The sequence below is a fragment of the Ochotona princeps genome, chromosome 10 (assembly GCF_030435755.1).
Source record: "Ochotona princeps isolate mOchPri1 chromosome 10, mOchPri1.hap1, whole genome shotgun sequence".
NCBI lineage: Eukaryota > Metazoa > Chordata > Mammalia > Lagomorpha > Ochotonidae > Ochotona > Ochotona princeps.
The window spans coordinates 13,166,512-13,187,475 of record NC_080841.1 but is presented as its reverse complement, the minus strand read 5'-3'; the positions used below and the strand labels follow the sequence as shown (position 1 = coordinate 13,187,475).

General features: G+C 54.9%; 1 protein-coding gene across 5 annotated transcripts in view; it reads right to left on the bottom strand.

The window, feature by feature from the left end:
* NAV1 (neuron navigator 1) overlaps nt 1-20,964 on the bottom strand; it is a 212,590-nt gene that overhangs the window by 130,472 nt on the left and 61,154 nt on the right. For 4 of the 5 annotated variants that reach the window (XM_058668994.1, XM_058668995.1, XM_058668992.1 and 1 more), the window contains exons 3-4: nt 17,764-17,867; nt 524-1,318 (exon numbers count right to left, since the gene is read on the bottom strand). In XM_058668994.1, coding sequence (XP_058524977.1) covers nt 524-1,318; nt 17,764-17,867 — 899 coding nt within the window. The remainder of the gene's footprint in view (nt 1-523; nt 1,319-17,763; nt 17,868-20,964) is intronic. The other variant, XM_058668996.1, reaches the window with a different exon arrangement.

The window sequence follows — 20,964 nt, the reverse complement described above, 5'->3', positions numbered from 1 at the left end:
CCAGAACCCCCACACCCGGGAAATCCGCCTCACGCTGCCCCCCGGGATCCGCAAGGAAGTGGGGCCTCAGCGCTGCTGCAGGGCCCGCCAGCCACACATCTGCTCTGCTCACATCTGTTCTCTCCGTTCTGGCTCTCAGAGGCCACTACCCTGGCGGTGCCGGCCGCTCCCATGCGAGCGCGGAGCACACTAGCACGGAGGGCTCCAGCGACCCATATCTAACCACATTAGCATTCTGGGCTAAAATTAAAATTTGGAGACTGGCGAGCTCTGTGTGAGGACCTGCTGCCTTCCAGGAGCCTAGGGTAGAGCCTGGGCGCCAGTCAGGGCAACCTCTCTGGGACGCAGTTAGGCCAGGCAGACGCCTGTGGAGGGGTCAGCTCTACAAACCTGGGCGCAACGACCCCTACCCGCGTTCTGCACGGCCTCACGCAGACAGGGGCTGCGCTTCCCTGCACCTTCTCCCATCGGCAGCCAGCCCAAGAAAGCAAGGGGCAGGGCGGGGCGGGGTGTCAGGACTCACCAAGCATCTGGCTGAAGAGCAGCTGCTCCAGGTCGCCCAGCACCGTCACCACGAGCTCGGGGTCCACCTTGAGGAAGGCACGCTCCTCCTGGCCCTTAGCAGAGGGCACGGATCCGGAGCTCTTCTGGGCCTTGGCCTTGCTGGACAGCAGCTCGTCGTCCGACTTTCCATCGTCGCTCACAGCCGCCTCTGGCGCCTTGCTGAGCGGCTTGACCTCGGCATAGGGTCCACGAGGAATCCGGCTCGGCTTTCCCAGGCTGGGCGCCAGAGGGGCCAACGGGGTCTTGGTGCCGCCCACCGGGGCGCCCTTGGCCTGGAAGAGCGAGTGTTCTGACTTGGACAGCGTCTTGGACATCAGCGGGCCGTCGCGGCCCTTGGAGCCCAGCTTGCCCAAGCCCTTGGGCGCCTTGGCCATGTCGTCGCTCCACTCGGGTTCACAGAGCTGCAGCTTCTTCTCGGAGTCGGTGAGGAAGGAGAGGTTGGTGAGCGACTTCTGCTTTCGCAGGTTGGAGGCCGGTGGCCCGCCGGGGACACGGCTGTCCACACTGCCGGACTTGAAGACCTTCAGCTCGGCCGCGCTCGCCTTGGCCATGCTGCCGCTGCCGCCGGGCGCCTTGGCGCGCTTGGGCAGCATGCCTCTGCCTTCTGCTGCGGCCGCCTTCCTGCCCGCGCCCCGCGCCTCGTCCGCGCCCTCGTCGCCGCCGCTGCCGCTGCTCAGCTCCACCTCGGGTTGCGTGCTCTTGACGCCGCTGCCCAGCATTCTGCCCGCGAGGAGCGCATGGACGATCCTCGCGTCTGCAGGCACCAGGGGAGGGGGCGGAGGCGGGAGCGCGGGGCGGGGTAGGGTGGGGGGTGGCGGGGGAGAGAAAGGACGGAAGAAACCGGGGAAGAAGGGGTGAGCAGGAGAGAGAAAGAGCCCGGGAGGAGGGGGGAGACGAAGCGAAGAGGCAGGGGAAAGAGAGCGAAGAAGGAAGCCGGGGGGGAAAAAGGAAAGAGCAAGGAAGCGGCAGAGTAATGGGGCGGGGTCGGAGGAAAAGGGGCGGGGCGGGGAAAATACAAATTAAAATGTAGCAATCAGTCAAAGGCTGCTCGCAAGCCCTGTAGCCCCGTGGAAACCCGAGGAAATCCGAAGATGCAGGGCGCCAGGATCCCGGCCCCCCGCCAGCGCTTCAGTCCGCGGAGTGGGCAGCGCCCTGGCTGCCAGCTCGGGCGGAGGCTGCGGGCTGCAGCTCTGAGCCGAAGCAGGCAGGGAGGGGGAAGGCGGGAGCAAACTAGAGGCGGGGAGGAGTGTGCGCGAACGCTGGGAGGTGGGGGAGAGAAAGCTGCATCTATTTCTGGCTCGGGAGGGGGAGGTATCTGCGAGACCAGCTCCTGGGGTGGATGGTGGGGGGCAGGGGCAGAAAAAGGGTCCCACCCGTCATCTTCTCCAAGCTGTCCAGCAGATGGGGCAGGTTCGCAGAGGGCACTGGTGACCCCAGACGGGTCTCAGAGAAAGGAGAGACCAGTACAGGTAAAAGGGACTGAGAGAGGGCGGTTCCGGATGTAGGAGAGATGGTGGGCCGGGGTGGCCTGGGAGAGAGATTAGAAAGGAGGTGGGGGTGGATATCCAGGTTGCTATATCTCCACCTCCCACACTCCAAACCATCATGGGGTTTTCCCCCAGGAAACTCCTACACTCCATTACTTCAATTTCTGGGGCATCCGGGTGGCCCTCCTCAGCCAGGAGGCAGGGGATGCAGGGTGGGGCTGGGAAGGTTTGGAGAGAGGAGGGGACAGAGATGGCGGGTCTGGGACTGAGGACCTGAAGTGAAGGCCCTTACTTGGGATCAGGAGACAGAGCTCCTGGTCCCACTGCCAGGGTGACCTTGTCAAAGTCACTGCAGGAGCTTCTGCCTCTGCCTCCCTCAGTGTGGTGACAGAGCCACAGTCAGAGGTCATGGACCTCAGGGTCCACCCTAGGGACACCAGAGACTTAGCACTGAGCCCTGCCTGCCAGAACTAAAGCAGGCCTTCAGAACAGTTTAAACACAAGGTCCCCAAATTCTGCTTCTATGGCCTGGGGCCCAGGGAGGTGGAGGTGGGGAGGGCTGCGGGGGGCAGTCATTGGCCCAGGGCTGTCCCTCAGTAGAGGGCTGCACGCCATTGCCACGGTCAGGCCAGGTGTGCCTAGGCAAAGAGCTCTCAAGAGAGAGGGGAAGGGAATTCTCCAAAAGCCAAGCCTGCCACACACATAAAGCCCTCTGTCAGAATGTGCTAACCTGTGCCTTATCCCCTGACCCCACACCAACCCCCAGCCTCCATCTCTCTAACTCCCTCCCCTCCTTCACCCTGAATCCAAAGAATCCAGGGTCTGAGTCTGAGGTGTCATCCACTCTCCCAGGACCAAGCACCATGGCCCACCAGGAGTGAAAGGGCTTTGCTATGACTCTCCCACCACAGGCCTGAGGACAGTTTTACAACTAGAGGGGCAGTGCTAAGAAGGGTGCATGCTGGCTAGAACTCTGCACACAAGGAAACATGGAGATGCTACCTTCAAGGAACTTGTTGGCAAAGAATATGGACAAACGATGCAAGTCACGTAGTAACTGTGCAAAGCCATACCACAAGCAGTGACACGTTCATCACAGGTGTGTGTGTTCTAACACCAGAGATGACAAGAGGACAGCCAGTGCAAGGATTCACCATACAGGCCCAGGAGGCAGGTGTCCAAATAGCAAAACCAGGGCGCAACTAAGGCTTGTGGTTGTACACTGGAACTAGCTCAAGGGATGGCAGCCAGAGCTTGGCTAGGATGAAGAGCACCCAACACAGAGCCACTGGTGGGACTCTGGCACACAGGAGGGATCCCTGCTTCTGCCCAGACACCATCATAACTCAGGCAGAGGGGCCCAGCGCCGTGGCCTAGCGGCTAAAGTCCTCGCCTTGAATGCACCGGGATCCCATATGGGCGCCGGTTCTAATCCCGGCAGCTCCACTTCCCATCCAGCTCCCTGCTGGTGGCCCGGGAAAGCAGTCAAGGACGGCCCAATGCATTGGGACACTGCACCCGTGTGAAAGACCTGGAGGAAGAGGTTCCAGGTTCCCAGCTTCGGATCGGCGCAGCACCGGCCATTGCGGCTCACTTGGGGAGTGAATCGTCGGACAGAAGATCTTTCTCTCTGTCTCTCCTCCTCTCTGTATATCTGACTTTGTAATAAAATAAATCTTTAAAAAAAATAACTCAGGCAGAGGACTCAGCCCCACCCTCCACACCTGTCTTCTGCCACCCCACTGTGAAGGCATAAGGCAGCACTTCTAGAACCCTCACCCTTTCTCATGGGTCCTTTTCTAATCTACACAAGACACCCTGGTTCAACCGCATGGGAGCCTCAACCTTTCCTAAAAACAGCAACATAAGACCTGCCTGATACCAGGTTACCACGGTTCCTGCTTGGTTCTGTACATTCACTTCCTGAAAATGAATCTGGCCTTCACAAAGACAAATCAGTGACTGCTATCCTGGCTGGAAAAACATACAGTGTCCTGTGAACCACGGCACCATGAGGACAGGCTGCTGTCGAAGCTTCCTCTCCTTTCCCCTGCTTTAGTTCAGCTCCTCATCCCAAAAACCCACATCTGGAGTTAGCTCCATTCAGTGTTTCATAGGTGCTACAAGACACTGCTCACTTGGTGCTCCATCCAACACACTTGGTTATCACAAGACGTCCCAGCACCTTACCCTCAGCTGGCCCCTATCACCCCCTATAATCTTCCTTGTTCTTCTGTACTCCCTCTCACAGGATATCATATTCCCCAAATCCCAAGTCCTTTCCATTCCTTCAGTAAATAGCCCCTGAAATTCTGCAGCTTTTAAACAGAGGAGAGGATGGCCTGGTCACTGCTATCTGAACCTAGCGCCCTGTGCTCCGTCCAGTGTGACCAAGCCACCTATCAATTAATGAGACAGAAAACACTCTCCATGAGCACCCTATGGATAACTTCAGTGCCGAGCCCCTGAAGTACCAGTTGTCCTCCCCTGCCCCTAGAACTGCTGGCCTCCCCACGGTCACTCTTAACAACAGAGGCAGGGAACACAGGAGGCCCTCCAAATCACTGGGTCTGGCCCTGCTAAGGTGGGGTCCATTTCTAAGCTGATGAACAACATTGGCCTGTGTATGCTATTTCAGATATCCAAATGGCCCAAGGTTCCCCACCCTGGCTTTTGAGGGTCTTGCCATGGCCAAGTGGTAATCCCTTTATATAGTTACCCTGGTATCCCAGAACTTTCTGACACTCCCTACTGCCACCTCTATTTGGCTCTTTTCTGATTCTTTTCACATCCCCTGAATTTCCCACCATCCTCCACTGCAGTGGGAGTGCTCTGCTGCCGTGGCAACAGCCATTCCAGCATCAGTCAATAAAGCCATTTCTCAGAGTGATTCCTAAAAGGAGAAGGACCTGCCCAAACCCAGCCGGAGTCACTTTCCCTGTCGCCAGCTAGAAGCACAGCAGGCTGCACACTGTCCGCTAGAAACAGTCAGCATCCATGATGGGCAGAGACCATGACACAAGGGGCAAGCCTGGCCAGGCAGCAGGCGCCACTGGCGGCTGAGTGGGGAAACTGCATAAGGAGGCTAGACCCTGCCCCCAAAGGGGAGGTGGGGGAAGAGGCTGGCTTAGAATCAAGGAAGTCCCTGATTGCCAGCTTCCCAAAGACCAGCTCAGCACCTCAGCCTTCCCTCTGCCTGGCAGCTTCTGGGGTGGAAAGGATTAATGATTTGACCACAGCTGCTAACAGATAACTTAAGGCAATTTGAGGGATAAAGACACAAGCATACAGCCAAGGAAAGGCTTGTATTCTCACACTTCTGGGACCGGAGCAGAATGGAACCCAGGATGCTTGCAGGCTGGATTAGGAGAGCTGGGTGGGGCAGTGGAAGAGAAAGGAGGGGTGGGAAGGAGGGCTTGGCAGTGTCTACCCTGATGACCTTGGAAGATGACCTTAGAAGAAGGAGGGTGGTCAGTGAATCTACACCTGCTCCCTCTGGGGCTAGGGCAGGGCAGAGCAGGACAGGGAGCAGGTTTTCTTGATTTCTGTGCCCACAGTCCAGCTCCTTGTTCTGCAAGTCTAGCCCACCTTCTCTGGGCAGACCTGGGGCAGTCACCTGCCCAGCTGCATGCCACACTTTCTTATTTAAGCGTCCCCACTTAGACCCCTATGATGAGGTCTCTTCCGCAACCTTGCCTTGTAGATAGCCCCACCCCCACCTGCCCTACCCTTTCCTCTACCTGGCCATCCCACCCTCAGCAGCAACTTCCCAAGCACCCCATATGCACAAAGGCCAGGCTGGAGGCTGCTGGAGCAGTGGGAACTTGAGCTTATTCGGAACATCTCCCTAGCACACCTGCCCTACTGAGGATGCAGGAAAGAGCATCTGGAGAAGCTTCCATTCTAGTGGGAAGGATGGACACTGCCCTAGGAATGTCAGCTGCTGAAAGGTGCCTGCAAGGGGACTGTGGGATGCCCAGGGTAGGGGTACCTAGGAAGGCTCCATTGAGTAAGTGAGGTTTAAGTAAAGGGCTGAGAAGAGGGAGCAATCCACATGGGGATCTGGGAGCAGAGATTTCAGGGCAGAGGGGCGAGATGGGCAGTGTGCTCAGTGCATCTGAAGGACGCTAAGAAAGGAAGGGAAGGGACGCTGGTAGGGGAAGAGGTCAGGATGGTGGCAGAAGGCCAGCGGATGCAGGGCCTTTCAGGTTACTGCAGGGACTCAGCCTTATTTTTTGTTGTTTTGCTTTTTAAGATGTATTTTATTTTTTTTTTAAGATTTATTTATTTTATTACAGCCAGATATACACAGAGGAGGAGAGACAGAGAGGAAGAGCTTTCGTCCGATGATTCACTCCCCAAGTGAGCCGCAACGGGCGGATGCGCGCCGATCCGAAGCTGGGAACCTGGAACCTCTTCCTCCAGGTCTTTCACACGGGTGCAGTGTCCCAATGCATTGGGCCGTCCTTGACTGCTTTCCCGGGCCACCAGCAGGGAGCTGGATGGGAAGTGGAGCTGCCGGGATTAGAACCGGCGCCCATATGGGACTTTAGCCGCTAGGCCACGGCGCTGGGCCCGATGTATTTTATTTTTATTGGAAAGGCAGATATATAGAGAAGAGGAAAGACAAAGAGAAAGATTCCTCCATCCATGGTTCACTCCCCAAACAGCTGCAGTGGCTGAAGTTGAGCCGTTCCGAAGCCAGAAGCCAGGAGCTTCTTCCGGGCACCCATGCAGGTGCAGGATTCCAAGGCTTTGGGCCATCCTCAACTGCTTTCCCAGGCCACAGGCAGGGAGCTAAATGGGAAGTGGAGCAGCTGAGACATGAACAGAAGCCCATATGGGATCCAGGCATGTGCAAGGCAAGGACTTTAGCCACTAGGCTATTGCATTGGGCTCAGAGACTCAGCCTTTTACTTCCCATGAGATGACAGGTTTGTAACAGACACACATGACGTGGCCTCCCCCAGCTGCTGTGCGGAGGGTGCATGGGCAGAGGTGGCTGCAAGAACCCCAGAGGACGTGGCAGTGCCCTGCAGGTGGGTGGCCACTGCAGTGGTGCTAAGAAGTGGTCAGATTCTGGCACATTTGGAAGCTGGTAGAATCTGCTGACCAGTCAGATGTGCGCAGGCAAGAAAGAGAGGAAGCTGTTTGCCACTTATAATCCGCTCCCTGGCTGGTGTGTCACAGCTTTGTGCACGTAGTGGGAGTTCAGAAATATCTGGTGAATGATGACTGATTACATGAATGAACGCGTGACTCAGAACAGATGTGTGGGGGGTTGTAAACGGCAGTGACCTCTCCATGCCCTGTGACAAGAGACAGCGCAGCTGGTGTGTGGAAGGGAAGCCAGGCTTCTGGGATGGGGATCCAGCGGCATCTTTCCCTCTTCTGTAGCCGGGGCCAGTGAGAACCCAGCGAACCCTCTCCTTGGCTCTTCAGGGAAATGACCTTGGCATTCAAGGCTGAGGCTGTTTCCTGTCCCCAAATCTTTCTTCTGCTTAGAGGTGGGGGGGCATTTTGCTGTACCTCTGAAAAGATGGGACATGGTGGGGAGGGCAAAAGTGGGCAAGGGGTAGCACAGCCCTCCCAGGCGCCCCGGCATACACTTTAGCTCCAAAAGGGACTTGAGCCTTTTGCAGGAGAAAAAGGGTGGGTGCAGGATCCCAAGGCTTTGGGCCATCCTCAATTGTTTTCCCAGGCCACAGGCAAGGAGCTAAATGGGAAGTGGAGCAGCTGGGACACAAACCAGAGCCCATATGGGATCCAGGCATGTACAAGGCAAGGACTTTAGCCCCGAGGCTACTACTCTGAGCTGACACAGATGCTATGGCTGGCTCACACCTCTAAAACCACCTCTAGGAAGTCCTTGGTTGATCCTCTGCCTCCTGATGGGCCTAACTCTTTGGCTTTGCCAGGGGGTTGGTAGCTGAGACACTGCTGGCTCTGCAGGTCCCCAGCCCTAGGGCCCTAGGAGACTGCCTAAGCTCGGGGTCTTCCCATCACTAGGGGGCGGGGGGTGGGGAGAGTGAGCTCAGCAAAACGAAGGCTGAGAATGGAGCCAGGCATCACAGGCCTCATGCCACCCTCCTGTGCCAGTGTCTCCAGGGAAGTGTACAGGAGGGTAGAGACGCTGAGAAATCCCAAGCTCTGACACAGTGCTCAGAGTGCCCAGCTGTATGGACACAGCTGCTGGAAATGTCTACACCAAAAGGAGAGGGATGGAGCAGGGGTGGACCTGCCAGCCATGGGAAAGCAGAGGACAGAGGAGGCCTTGGAGAGGACACTAAGTTGCCTCTGGTCACACAAAGGAACAGCACTGGAGCCTGAAGTCCCAGGGCTCCCACTGAGATGCCATGGCTCCCCAAGGCTGGAAGGGGGATCTCTGGGCTGCCTTCCCCCAGCCAGAGGAGGAACTGTGGCTGTGTTACTCAGCCCTGGAAGCTGGGTCCTTGTTTGCCACAGATATGCTCCTGATCTCTGGGCTGGGAAGTCGGCCTTGGGGCTTTGCTATTGCCTGACACTTCAACAAGGAGGCCTCTGCACCCCCACCAGGGTTTCTCCTCTCTCTTCCTCAGGGGGCCCAGGATCTCCCAAAACCGCCTGCCAAGGCCAGAGCTCCCCACCCGCTGCTGGCCTCCCAGGGAAGACAAGGTGCTCTTGGGCACCTGGCTGTAGAGGTCAGTGGTGGCCTGTGACACGTGTGCCCCTCACCTGCCAGGTGAGCTGGCCCTCTGGTGTTCCCCCAGAGCTAGTCCCAGTCCTACTTCACACTCTCCTTCTCCTCACCGACTCCCTTATGTGAATTCAAATCCAAATCACCCTTTCAGGGCCACTTCTTCCGGGAAGCCTTCTCTGACCACCCCATCTCACATTGCCCTGAACTTTTCCTTTCCCCCTGATTTTAGGCCGGGGGTGGGGGGGACATGTGGTCACATGCTGCCGGTTTACATGTTAGAGAGATAGCCTTTCCTGCCAGCAAAGTTGCACAACCCCTTGTAGGATGGTCAGAGTTCACTGCCACTTGCTGAAGAAAAGGCATGGATGCTATCATGATAAACCACTTACTATGGCCAGGAACATTCTTAGACCCATCCCACGCATTCTTTCCTAAAGCCCTATGATGAGAAGTCTACTGTCTCCACTCCCCAGATACAGGCCTGCCCGAGCCCACACAGCAGATCCCTGGTGGAATTAGAACTTGGGATTCAGATCTGTTGGAGACTCACAGCTTCCTGTGAGTCTTGATCCTGAAGCTGTTCCAGGGACTTGCTTCATTGCCTGTGATGCCAACAAGCAAGGCAGCCTCCCTATCTCTGTGGGAAAGCCAGGGTTCAAGTGGTAAGTGGAAAGGAGGGTCCTGCCTCTCTGGTCCAACCCTAGAGGCACTCCCAGGCCCTGATACCTGCTGCTCCTGAGGTGTGCGCAGGGCTGGGATGCATGCATCTGAGAGCTGTCACAGAACCACAGGAGCATCCTTTGGGTGAAGCCAGTGCTCCACAGAATGGCCCGTCCCCAGCTCAGCCTGGGACCCTGGTCACTGCCAGCACACCTGATTTTCTCCACAAACCTGGGACTCTGGGGGTTTCCTGCATCTCTGGTCTTAAAGGCCCGAGGGTTCTTTTCAGGTGGCCTTCAAACAACGCCCGTCCCCACACGACAGCTGGTCATGTGAGAGCTCAGGGAAGAGTGGGAGAGAAATGCTACGTGGCGGGTACTCAGTCAGAGATTGCACACATTTAAGATCAGCTCACCCTGCAGTTAGGACTAGGAAAAGAGACCCAGATGCTTGCCACATGTGCTTGTCCTTGTGTTGCCATGACAACAGCCCCCTAAACACAGCAGGGGTAGCCACAGCACCCGGGGCTCCCAGATGAGCTCTGAGCTACCCAGGTACATCACTCCTAGACCAAGACCAACCCAGATCTGTTGCCATGGCAACTACAGACCCGTGAGCAGGGATCTCCAGGCAGATGAAAGCAAGCAGGCTAGGCCCGAGCATGGAGTGGACAGACAGACAGACAGACAGACAGACAGAAAGACACACACACACACACACACACACACACACGGCCTGTGTGAGCATGTGCCCTGGAGTGTGGGCTCACCTGGAGTCAGGCCAAGGTCTCTACATACGTTGATGTAAGGGACCTTAAGGGTCCCTTCCACCTTGGGGCAGAATAGATTGGCCTGTAACAGAGCCTCTGGCCCCACTGTGGGCGAAGAACACCTCTAAGTGAGGGAAACCACAGGCTGAGACCCCAGGGTATCTGCTAATGCTGCAATGTCATTACTCACCCAAAACTGGGACCAAGAAAGTCTGTGTCCCAGACCAGACTCTGGTGGCCGCAGAAGCCACCCTCAGACATGGATAAATGTTGCACACATGAACACTGCTGTGGGAAGGCCCACGGTAACGTCCATCAGGTTCTCAATGCCGGACTTGGCTCCAGAATGTCAGGACACAATCTCCTCCGCAATCTGAACTGCTGAGGCTGCTGGAGAAGAGAACCCTGACCCTCACTCACACACACACACACACACACACACACACTGCCCCCCACTGCAGGGAGGAATGACCCTTCCTGGTGGCTGAGCTCCGTTTCACAGCTGGCATCTCCCTGCCTCCTCAGGGTTTTCTAGCAAAGCACTGAACTTAGGAACGCTGCAGGTTCTTATTTCAGTGAACTGTAACTGAGCGATCAAAGTGGTCCTGTTAATGATGGGTGAAGTCTCATGACCCTGGTGAGCACCTGGTCTGTCACAGGGTCTGGTGCTGTCACTGGGAGCTTGCCACCTCTTGGCAACTGCCCTCCCGCCAGCAAACCTGGACTGTCCCTTGAGAAGGGCACAGTGAGCGCAGGGACAGACTTTGCCCGTCTGTGGGGGGGGTCCCTGAGGCTGATCCACTTCTGCTCCCACAGGACTGAGCCCCCGTAGGCTTTGTTGTCCCTCACTGACACTCCTTCCCAACCTGCAGGTGGGAGGGTTCTTCCAGCCAGAGGGGGTGCTGATCCCACATCCCCTCCTGATCCAGACCTTTGATAATCTTCAGCTGTCTCTGAGGCCCAGAGCCTCCACTCCAGAAGCATACCCAGGAAGGCAGGTTTGGATGCTTTCCGGCTGTTCAAGGGCGCCTGGTGCTGTGATTGGGGGTAATTTCCGGCACTTCATCTCCCAGGCTATTGTGTTTGTGTCATCCACACACCCCACCCTACTCAACTCCACCCCACAGCTCCTTTCTTGTGAGCCTGTCAAGCAGCCTCCTAGGGTGGGGTGCCTCTCAGCAGGACACCCTAATCCTCTTACTAAAGGGATGGGACTGTTTGTTCCAGTTTCTGCCTGGGCAGTGGTGCTGGAGCCAGCACCCCCTAGGATGAAACCCCCTTTGGTCTTCCCTTGGAGACCTTGGTTCCCAGGGGATGAGCAGGACTTGCAAACCTTTGCCCAGGCAGGGGGCAAAGGCCTGCAAAGCCAGGGGTTTATGGCTGCGCTGCCAGTGGCCTTCTCTGAAGCAGCCATGAAGTCGTACAGCAGAAGTGACAAAGTGTGGTCAGTAGTCTTATCTCCCGCGGCTAGGATTTCTAGACCCAGGGCATAACTGGTCTACTAGAGGCTGCCGGGAGGCAACTTCAAAAAGTTCATGAAAAGTGGAATTACAAAGGTGTATTTATTTTGGTGCAAAAAAGTCTGAAACTGAGCTCTTTTAGCATGTACATTTGTGTTTTGTGGATACCTCATATGCATGAATTTTAAATTCTGTAATGACAAATTAAACTCATCTTGTAATTCTACTTTGCACAAACATTGTGAAGGATTCTGGTGTTAAGCAGGCAGTCTCCATCTAAGTATTCTCCTGGCAGGGACATGGCAAGGCCCTGAGGCCCAGAATGGGCACCCTGGGGCAACTTATGCTCACAGTGGAGAGCTGAGTCAGGAGGAAACCAAGGCCAGGACACACGGGTACTGGGCACAGGGCTGATTCTCTTCCTCACCCACTCAGCTCTGCAGCCTTTCGGGACTCAGAGTGAAGGGTGTGGCTGGAATCCCAGGGTGCATCCTGAGGCCAGAGCACTGTTCCTGCTTGGGGGGATGGGAGTCTGAAACCCAGCTAGGACTGTTTCGGGTGCACCATGGACAGCTATACAGGTTGTGCACTGCACAGCTCCAGAGTGAATCCTAAGCCCCCCAAGGAGGGGCCCCCGCCCCAGCCACACTCCTAGAATAGCACTGAATACACAGTGCTTGAGGACAACTCGGCCGGTGGACCTGAGTCCCTCTCAGAGCTGGGCAGTGCAGGAAACAGGGCTATGAAGCCTTGTCTACTCTTGTGTGTAGACCGGTAGAGCTACACACAGGCCTGCTTGAACATGGGCAGCCTAAGGAGGACCTGGCCCAGGGATGCCACAGAGAAAGCGGGCTCCTGGCTGCTCAGCCCCTGCTATTTCCTGACTCTCCACTGGAATGGCTCCTACAGGACCCTGTCACTATCAGGAGAGAAGTCCCTGGCCAAGCACTGTCACTGAGCTTCCTCCCTCCCCCAGTCTCCTCCGGAGAAATGGAATCCAGATCTTGCCAGTGTCTATTTCAGGCCTCTCTAGCAGGGACCACAGGCAATCTCACTCCTCCACAGACCCTACCATGCTGAGCCTCTGAGGCCTCTCCCAGCCTCCATCAGCTTCCTCTTCCACTTGAGGTTTCTTCCCCTCCTCCTTGAAGTCATAATGTCTGAAAATACTTGCTTGGACCATTGTTGTGATACTGCAGGGTAAGCTCATCCCACATGCTAGCACCAGCTGGGACTCAGGTGCCTGGGTCCCTGCATCCACTTGAAAGACCCAGATGGAGTTCCCAGCTCCTACCTTGGCCTGATCCAGCTCCACATGTTGAGGCCATTTGGGGAAGTAAGCCAGCAGAAAGAAACACTCACTTGCTCTCTCACTTTCTCTTGCTTGCTTTCTCTGTCACTCTAGCTTTCAAATAAACCAATGAATCTATACATAGTAACAACAGCACTTCCTACTATCACAACACTGAATGTGGACTCCACAGTTCTATGTCCTGGGTTCTCTTCTCAGCCAGTTCCCTGTGTTGATGATTCCATCCTCACAGATCCCCATGAGGCAGTAGCTGGGACCATCCTGGGCACAGAGCTTGAACCACTCAGTTGAGGCTTCTCAGCGGCAGTGGACAGCCACGTTCCAAGCTCAGCCAGCAGCCTGAGAAGGATGACAGGTGCATGCTCGCAGGCCTCCTCCACTAGCAGCGTTGCTGAACTGCTTGGGGCCCTGAAGACACAGCTAACATCAACCACCCCTTAACTTGCTCTGCTTTCTAGTCAATTGTTTGCATGTCCGCTCTCTACAGATGGTTGCAACATCAGGCTCATCTTGGCCCAGGAGTCCCCAGAGGGCAGGGAGTACGGCACTGAGAATTCAGCCTGAAATGACACAGCTCTGCAATGACAGAGAGCCCAGGGACATCTGGGGCCTGCTTGCGCTAAGGATGACATCACTGGGGCCTGTGACTCACTGACCCCATTCTCTTCCCTACCATGTGGCAGAGGTTTAGAGAAATAGTGGCAACAACTACACGGAGCACCAGCGTTGGATGGAAGGTAGGGGGTAACAGGAGGCTGACCTGGCCTCTGACCAGACGGGCCAGAGCTCACCATGGTCCCGGACACTGTGCATCTTCAGACAGGCTGTTCTCATGTCTCTGAACTTGGTTTGTTCATCCGTAACACAGACTGGCATTGTGGTGCTGAGGTTGAGGTGCTTCCCACAATGCCAGCATCCCATATAGACACCGGTTTGAGTCTCAACTGTTTCACCTCTGATCCAGCTTCCTGTTAATGTCCCTGGGAAAGCACAGAAGATGGCTCAAGTTCTTGTGCCCTTGCACTCATATGGAAGATTGGGAAGAAGCTTGTGGTTTCTTGCATTGACCTGGCCCAGCTCCAGCCATAACAGCCATATAATAAGTGAATCAGTGGATGGTGGATGGAAGTTCCCCCTCTCTCTTTCTTTGCCATTCTGCCTTTCAAATAAATAATTGCTGGCATGATGGCTTTATTAGCTAATCCTCCCTGTGCAAGTGCTGGCATCTCATATGGGTACCAATTCACGTGCTGGTTGTTTCACTTCCCATCCAGCTCCCTGCTTGTGGCCTGGGAAATCAGCCAATAATGGCCCAAAACCTTGGGACCCTGCACCCAGTGGGAGACCGAGAAGAGGCTCGAGGCTCAGCTTTGGATCAGTTTAGCTCTGCTCATTGCAGCCATTTGGGGAGTAAACCAGAAGATGGAAGATCTTTCTCTCTTGTCTCTGCTTCTTTCTGCAAATCTGCCTTTCCAATAAAAATAAGTAAATCTTTTTTGATGTTTGAGAAATAAAGGTGTTTGAGAAATGCAGGTCATGGGTACCACTGGGTTAGTCTGGTGTTTGGTGAGACGGGAGGCAGTGATGTTGGCCCCAGTCGGCCTGCCAGCTCACCATGCAAATGCCATCAGCCAGGGAAGATAAGGGGAACATGGGTGACCTGTGAGGTCCTTCCGAGCCTTGGTCACCTATACTTTTCCATCCCAGGTCACTAGTAGTCCTGAGCTACCTGGGTTTAGTCTGCAACTCCTGGAAGAGCATGGTGGGCTACAGCCCACTAAAGGACCCAGAGGGTGTAGCCAACAACCCTCACAGCTGCCCTGCTTAAGAGTATACCAGCTGTGCAAGTGTTCTTAAAATGGAGACTTGATCCTTCTCCCAAAGCCACAGCCCAACTTAATTGCAGCTTAACAATACAGTCAGCTCCACAAGGGGGAAGAAGGAGGAGAAGAACACAATAACGCCAACAAGAGGCTAGTCTCCCCCGCCCCCCCACCCTTTCCTTGCCCCTCTCTAGACACCAACCTTGACTGGAGAAGGAGGCAGGGGCAGGCCATGGCTGGCTCCCAGGACACTCAGTGCTCACTCAAACACACCCCACAGGGCAAGTCATTAGGGAATCTGTGTAAACCTCAAGGCGGCCCTTCCCAGTCTTCACACAGCCTCACACATGTGGGCACATTGCAGCAGTAGCCCCAGCATCCCTCAGCTGCCCAAATGGAGATATAGTGGCATTCTGGACATGACCTGGCACTGACAGCAACCAAGGCTATATCCAGCACTGGTCTCTCACCAGCAGAACCAGGCAGGCCAAAAAGGCTGGGGCACATGACAAGTACTCCTGGGCTGGGCACTTGCATTTATCTCGGGGCATAAGCAGGAGAAGCAGCTGCTCAGGGGTGACTTTTGGGATGTAGGGAGGCTGTCCTTATTACTTTGCTTAGTGGCAAGTCATCATGGGAAATTCTTCTTCAGCTACAGAAAAATGGGAAAGCTTCATGTGGACTTACCTGGGGTTCAGGCAGGGGAAGGAAGAAAACTGCCCCAAGGCTGAGCAAGCTCTTGGATCTCCTTGGCTCCCCTCAAGGACTCCCAAGCAGTGAGCCTGGAGGCCAGAGAGAACCAGACTCCAAAGCAGAGCAGATTGGCAGTTCCTTGCCAGCTGGTGGCGCAAGAGCAGGCTCCCACAGAGCACACGGGCTCAATGGCTGCTGACTCTGGATTTCCAACCCAACGCCAACTGCCAGGTACCAGACTAAGTGATGAGGAACAAAGTGAGCTTATTAATAGGAAGGGGAGATATCTGAGCTTCAATAAAAGTACTGTTCTCCATCACCTCCACATTGATATGGGCACAACATAATCAACAACTGTGGAATGTCTCTGCTGGCTTCTGGGAGTGCCATGGATTCAGATATGTTAGGTCCTCCACAAGGTACCCAATTCTCCCTTCCTCAAGGCAGGATGTGAATGAGACCAGTGGCATCCTTATGGGAAAGATCTGGAAAGCAAGGCAGGACTGGCTGCTTTGTCAAATTCTCTGGATAAATACTGCTGTCAGACCATGAACTCCTTGAAGGCAGGGCAAAATCTCATCCACCTGTTACCCTGATGTGAAGTGTATGGTACCAGGCAAACACTCGCTGCTATTTTGTAGATTGAATCAGCCAGTCCTGGCAGGCCCTGAGTAGGCTCAGGGTGGGAAGAGCCAGGTGCAAAATGGAACCTGATCATTTCCTCTCTGTTTACTCAGAGCACAGAAGGTAGGAGGCACCTGCACAAAGCAAGAAAGTCCTAAATCTCTGCCCAGGCAACCCGCAAGAGCTCTGTGGACACTCAGCACAGATGGATCTCCACTGCGTCTGGAGGGTGCCAGCATGCAGGTGGCACTGTCAGCCTCACTCCCCTTCCCTAGGAGTCTGGGAAAATGCCAGTGCTCCCACTGGGAGTGAGTGAAGGCTACTGCACAGGACCATGGAGGGGTGCAGTCTGTGACACAGCCCCGGCCTGGGCTCTAGCTGGTGAGCCCGTCTCCCAGCTGCCCAGCCGGTCTTCCAGCTGCCGAACCTGAGCAGTACTAATGCCAGGCTGCCATAGATGCGCAAAGTCAACGTCCTCTCACCAACTCATCGGCTAACAATTAGGCTCCAACACCGCGGCAGACACATAAGGAAGCCATTACGCTAACAAAACTGCAAATGTAAAAATAGAGCTCCACATAGTTTCCTGGTTACCACATTCTAATTCTGATGGTTTTTCAGTGCCAGTAAAATTGAGTTTGCTTTTGTCCCCTGCCATGCCCTGGTTCCTCGACATGTATACTTATTGTGGGTGGACAGCTTGTTTTTAAAATGCTGGTCCCTGCCCACAGCCCTCTCCCTCCCTCCTGCCTGAGGCTTGCCTTAGAAGAGTAAGCCTTGCTGCTCCGTCTGCAGGGCTGCCACTGACTGGGTGTGGACAGGGCTCCAAAAGGCCAACTAACTAACTGCCCCCTGCCTGGTGGCACACAGAGAAAAGGGCATGGCACATCATCACTGCCCAAGGTTCTCCATGCCAGGGTGCATCCTAAGCACCTCATTGCCCACCAGAGCAGGGTACCAAATCAAGCTGTAAGACAAAGTGCTCTGGACCATCTTAGGCTTTGCAAAAGCAAGTTCATGATTTTCTTGGAGGGACAAATTTGTTTTTGTCTAGGAGACTAAAGGACAAGGCCAGGTCCCTGCCTCTGGTGTGTGTGCAGCAACACACCTCCTAAATGCCACCAAGGTTAGGGTCTGCCCCACTCAGGACCAGACCTAGGTACATGAGGCACTCACTCACTGGTCATTCATTCATTCAGAGACTGGAAGCGCCTGAGGGTGAACCTGGGCCAGGCCTTGGATCTGATCAGAGGAGTCGTCTTCTCTGTTAACCAAACACACCATGTATGTGTTACAGTACAACACGGGAAAGAGTCTGCTGAAGGTGCTCCTGGGAGAGAACCAGTGTGTTCTGGCCTGTCCCCCAGCTCCCAGCACCTTCATTTCCAAGTGAGCCCTTGCTCAGAACTTGGCCCTCTCTCTCCCAGCTTGTGACCTTTGAGTCCCAACCTCACATGTGGCACACACACACAGCGACTCTTACAAGACACAGGCCCTGGCACTTTCCTATCCTCACCCCAGGGTGCTGTTGGATGTGACAGACCAACTCTGGGTGGAGTCAAGCATGGCAAGAACCCAAGGTAAAATTCAAAAGTTGGCATCCCTTTGTCAAGGAACAGACCCATGTGTCCCTTCTTCCATTTGGCAGTCAAGCATTATTTAGCCAGGCACCCGCACCCCAGGAGCACTTACCCATGCAGGAGAAGCTCTCCTCAGGCCTGCTGAGGGGTGCACAGGAGCCATCGAGCTTCCAGGGGCCCTGGGGAGCAGGGCCAGGCTCATGGTCTTTCTGGAGCCTGTGGACCAAGAGGGACTATTACTTGTGATAGAGGTTACCTTGGCCTCAAAGACTCTCCAGGAGTTACGAGAACAGGTTTTTCTCTTTTGCCTATGCCCTGAACACATCCGGGCTGGCTTGCCTACTAGGTGTGTGCAGTAGGAAGCAGGCCCCCCTGCAAAGCTAGGCCTGACAGGGAGTCCCCGAAGGCATGGGGATGCCAGAGACCAGTCCCCCTTTGGCATTTCATCTGTCCTTGGGGACATACACAGCCCACAGGGCAGTGGGATTCCCCTAATCACTCCACACCTCAGGTCCTCCATGCTGCCACCACCCCTGCCCTTGAGATGTGCACACACATGGGGAAGAGCTCCCCCAGAAGTGATGTCACAGATGCTTTCTGAGAGGGTGCCAGGGCCTCCCTGGGTTTGCTCACAGTCCAGGCCACTAGGAGGTCAGGAAAGGAGGAGGTGCAGGCTCAGCATGGGTCACAGTGAGTCTGAGGAGGGCAAGTCCATGTCAGGCCCTGGTGGCAACAGGGAGGAAACCGTGAGGTCTATGGGCAGCAGCTCCAATGCACACAGCCCTCCAAGCACAACCCCAAGCATACAACCGCTCCCAGGAACAAAGGCTGTGGGAGCTTTCATTATAGCAATTACCCTGGGCTCTCAGAGCTGGCCCGCCCACCCGCCGCCCACTGTCTCCAGCTAAATGGACCCTTTGGCAGCTTAGCAGAGGGGGAGGGGAGGGCGGAACAAGCAGGAGAGGAGATTGGCTGTCTGGGCCCTGGGACCCTAGGATTCCAGTGCTACTGAGGCTTGGTTTTTACTCTCTCTGGTTTCTAGTTTGGTCAATACCTCCATGGCTGGGGCTATGCGCCCAGCTCTGCCATGGCCTTGTGGTGTTACCTGGAGCAATTCTCTTCTGCTAACCCAGATGAGTCCTCTAAAAGGGGGCAAAGAGGTGCGCATGAAGGCCCAGGCTGGTCTGACACCACCCAGCTGCTTGTTGCCACCACCCAGCTCTTTCTAAGGCACACAAGCTAGGCTAAGCACTTTTTGCCCCTCTTCCTCAGGTAGGTGTAGGGCACAGAGGCCCAAGGCTGGCTCCCTGGGAGGGCTTGTTAATACCGGGACAGTAACCATGTTCTGCTGTTTGTCCAGATACAGGAGCACCAAGGGGACAAGGAAATACTGGGATTTGGCTGTTTCTTGGAATGAAATAGCATCATTTGGGCTTTTGAGGCAACAGATACAACATACTGGAAGAGGGTAAGGGTTCATTCTGACACAATATAGTAAATGTTTTCTTCAGTAACATCATCTATGCAAAGAGCTAGGCACAGGATCTGACCGAGAGAAAGCTGGCAGTAACCAGGATTAAAGAACAGAACATGGGTCAACATTGTGGAGCAGAGGGTTGAACTGCCACTTACGATCTCAGCATTCCATACATGCTCCAGTTCAAGCCCTGAGTGCTCCACTTCAAATCCAGCTCCTTGCTAATGCATCTGAGAAAGCAGCAGACCTAAAATGTCTGAACCCCAAGTACCCACATGGGAGACTTGGGTGGCATTTCAGGTTCTTGGCTCTGGCTGTTGTAGCCGTTTAGGGAGTAAATCACCGGATGGAGAATATTTCTATAATCTGCCTTTCAAACAAATAAATTTTAAAGAAGATAAAGGTCAGGGTTTTGCTGGTGTGATCGCTATTGCCATCAGTGACAGGAAGTAGGGGAGGCTGCACGGGTTGATGGGCCAGGAACTCCAATCCCAGGAACGCTGAGGAAAGCAGCCATCAATCCTGTATCATCAGTGTGTGTCACTGGTATCCCCTCCTCCCACAGCTTGGCCTCCAGGTCTACTTGAATCCTCAGTCAGACAATATAATTTGCACTGGAAGTTGGACACTGGTAGGGCCACGGAGAAGAAAACCACAGTGGCAGCACTCATGACCTACTCTCCTGACCACTGACCCAAACCCTCCGGAAGGAAGCCTGACCAGAGGCTAGCCCCGCCTCCTGACTCCACCGCCCTCTGCCCAAGGCAAGGAGAGAGCTGTGAGCAAAAGCAAAGGTGGCAGCCAGCGGGAGGCACACAGTGGCTCTTTTCCAGGCAAACAGAGGGAGCTAGGTGGCGGCTGTAACGGAATCAGATGTGTGAGACAGGAGGACCAGGACAGTACACTACAGATCAGGGCATCCAGACACACAGGGTGAGTGGCAGGAGAAAAGCCTCAAGAGAAGCCCATACTCAGCCCCTTAGAAGGAGGCGGCTGTGCAGCAAGTGGCCGGTACAATGGCAGACAGGTTCACTGCCCAGGGAAGCAGATCAGGCACAGCTGGCCACGGATGCAGACTGGAGCAAAGAGACACAGAGACCTGCAGGAGACCAAGTGCTGGGGGGAGGGAGGGGACCTAGATTTCCACGAAGACATGATATCTGTGGATTCTAGGGGACAGATGGCAGCTCTTCGGCTAGGAAGCATAGAAGGATGGCCCAGCCTGGCCCTTGGCAGGGCTGCCTATGGCAGCAGCTCCAGGCCCTGCGGGGTGTGCTGGCTTCTGTCCACCTGCCTGTAGCATCTTTGGGGTGCTCCTGGTCCTAATCTTACCCTTGCTTGGGTCATGACTCTCCTCCAGCCCTGGTTCAAGGCCTACAAGGTGGCACGGGGAAGGAACAGCCTCAGGGGTGTCTGTGGGAGATGCCGACATGCTGTGGACATTCACTGGATGAAGGGAATATGGCTCTGTTAAGAGGCATGGAGATGTTCAGCCTGAAAAAATCCTAACCTCCTTGGAAAAAGTCAGGTGCTAACTGTACCAGGGGACTTGTACGATGAACAAGATAAATCCTACACAATTTAATTCCTATATACTTTCCTCCTGAAAAATGAATTCTGAATGAAGGCATCAGTTAGAAGGAAGTCACCAGAGAGAAACATCGCCATGATTGAAAAAGGTGTTCGTTCCAAAGGTTGGCCTTGCATATCTGTTCCTTGGGTTCTCTCATCAGCTTCAGAATCAAACTGTAGCAAGTCCCCGAGCAACAGGAGCGAGGTGCTCTTGGAAAAAGGAGCCCTTTTTACTGGTCCTGTGCAGACAGCATAGCCAGGCAG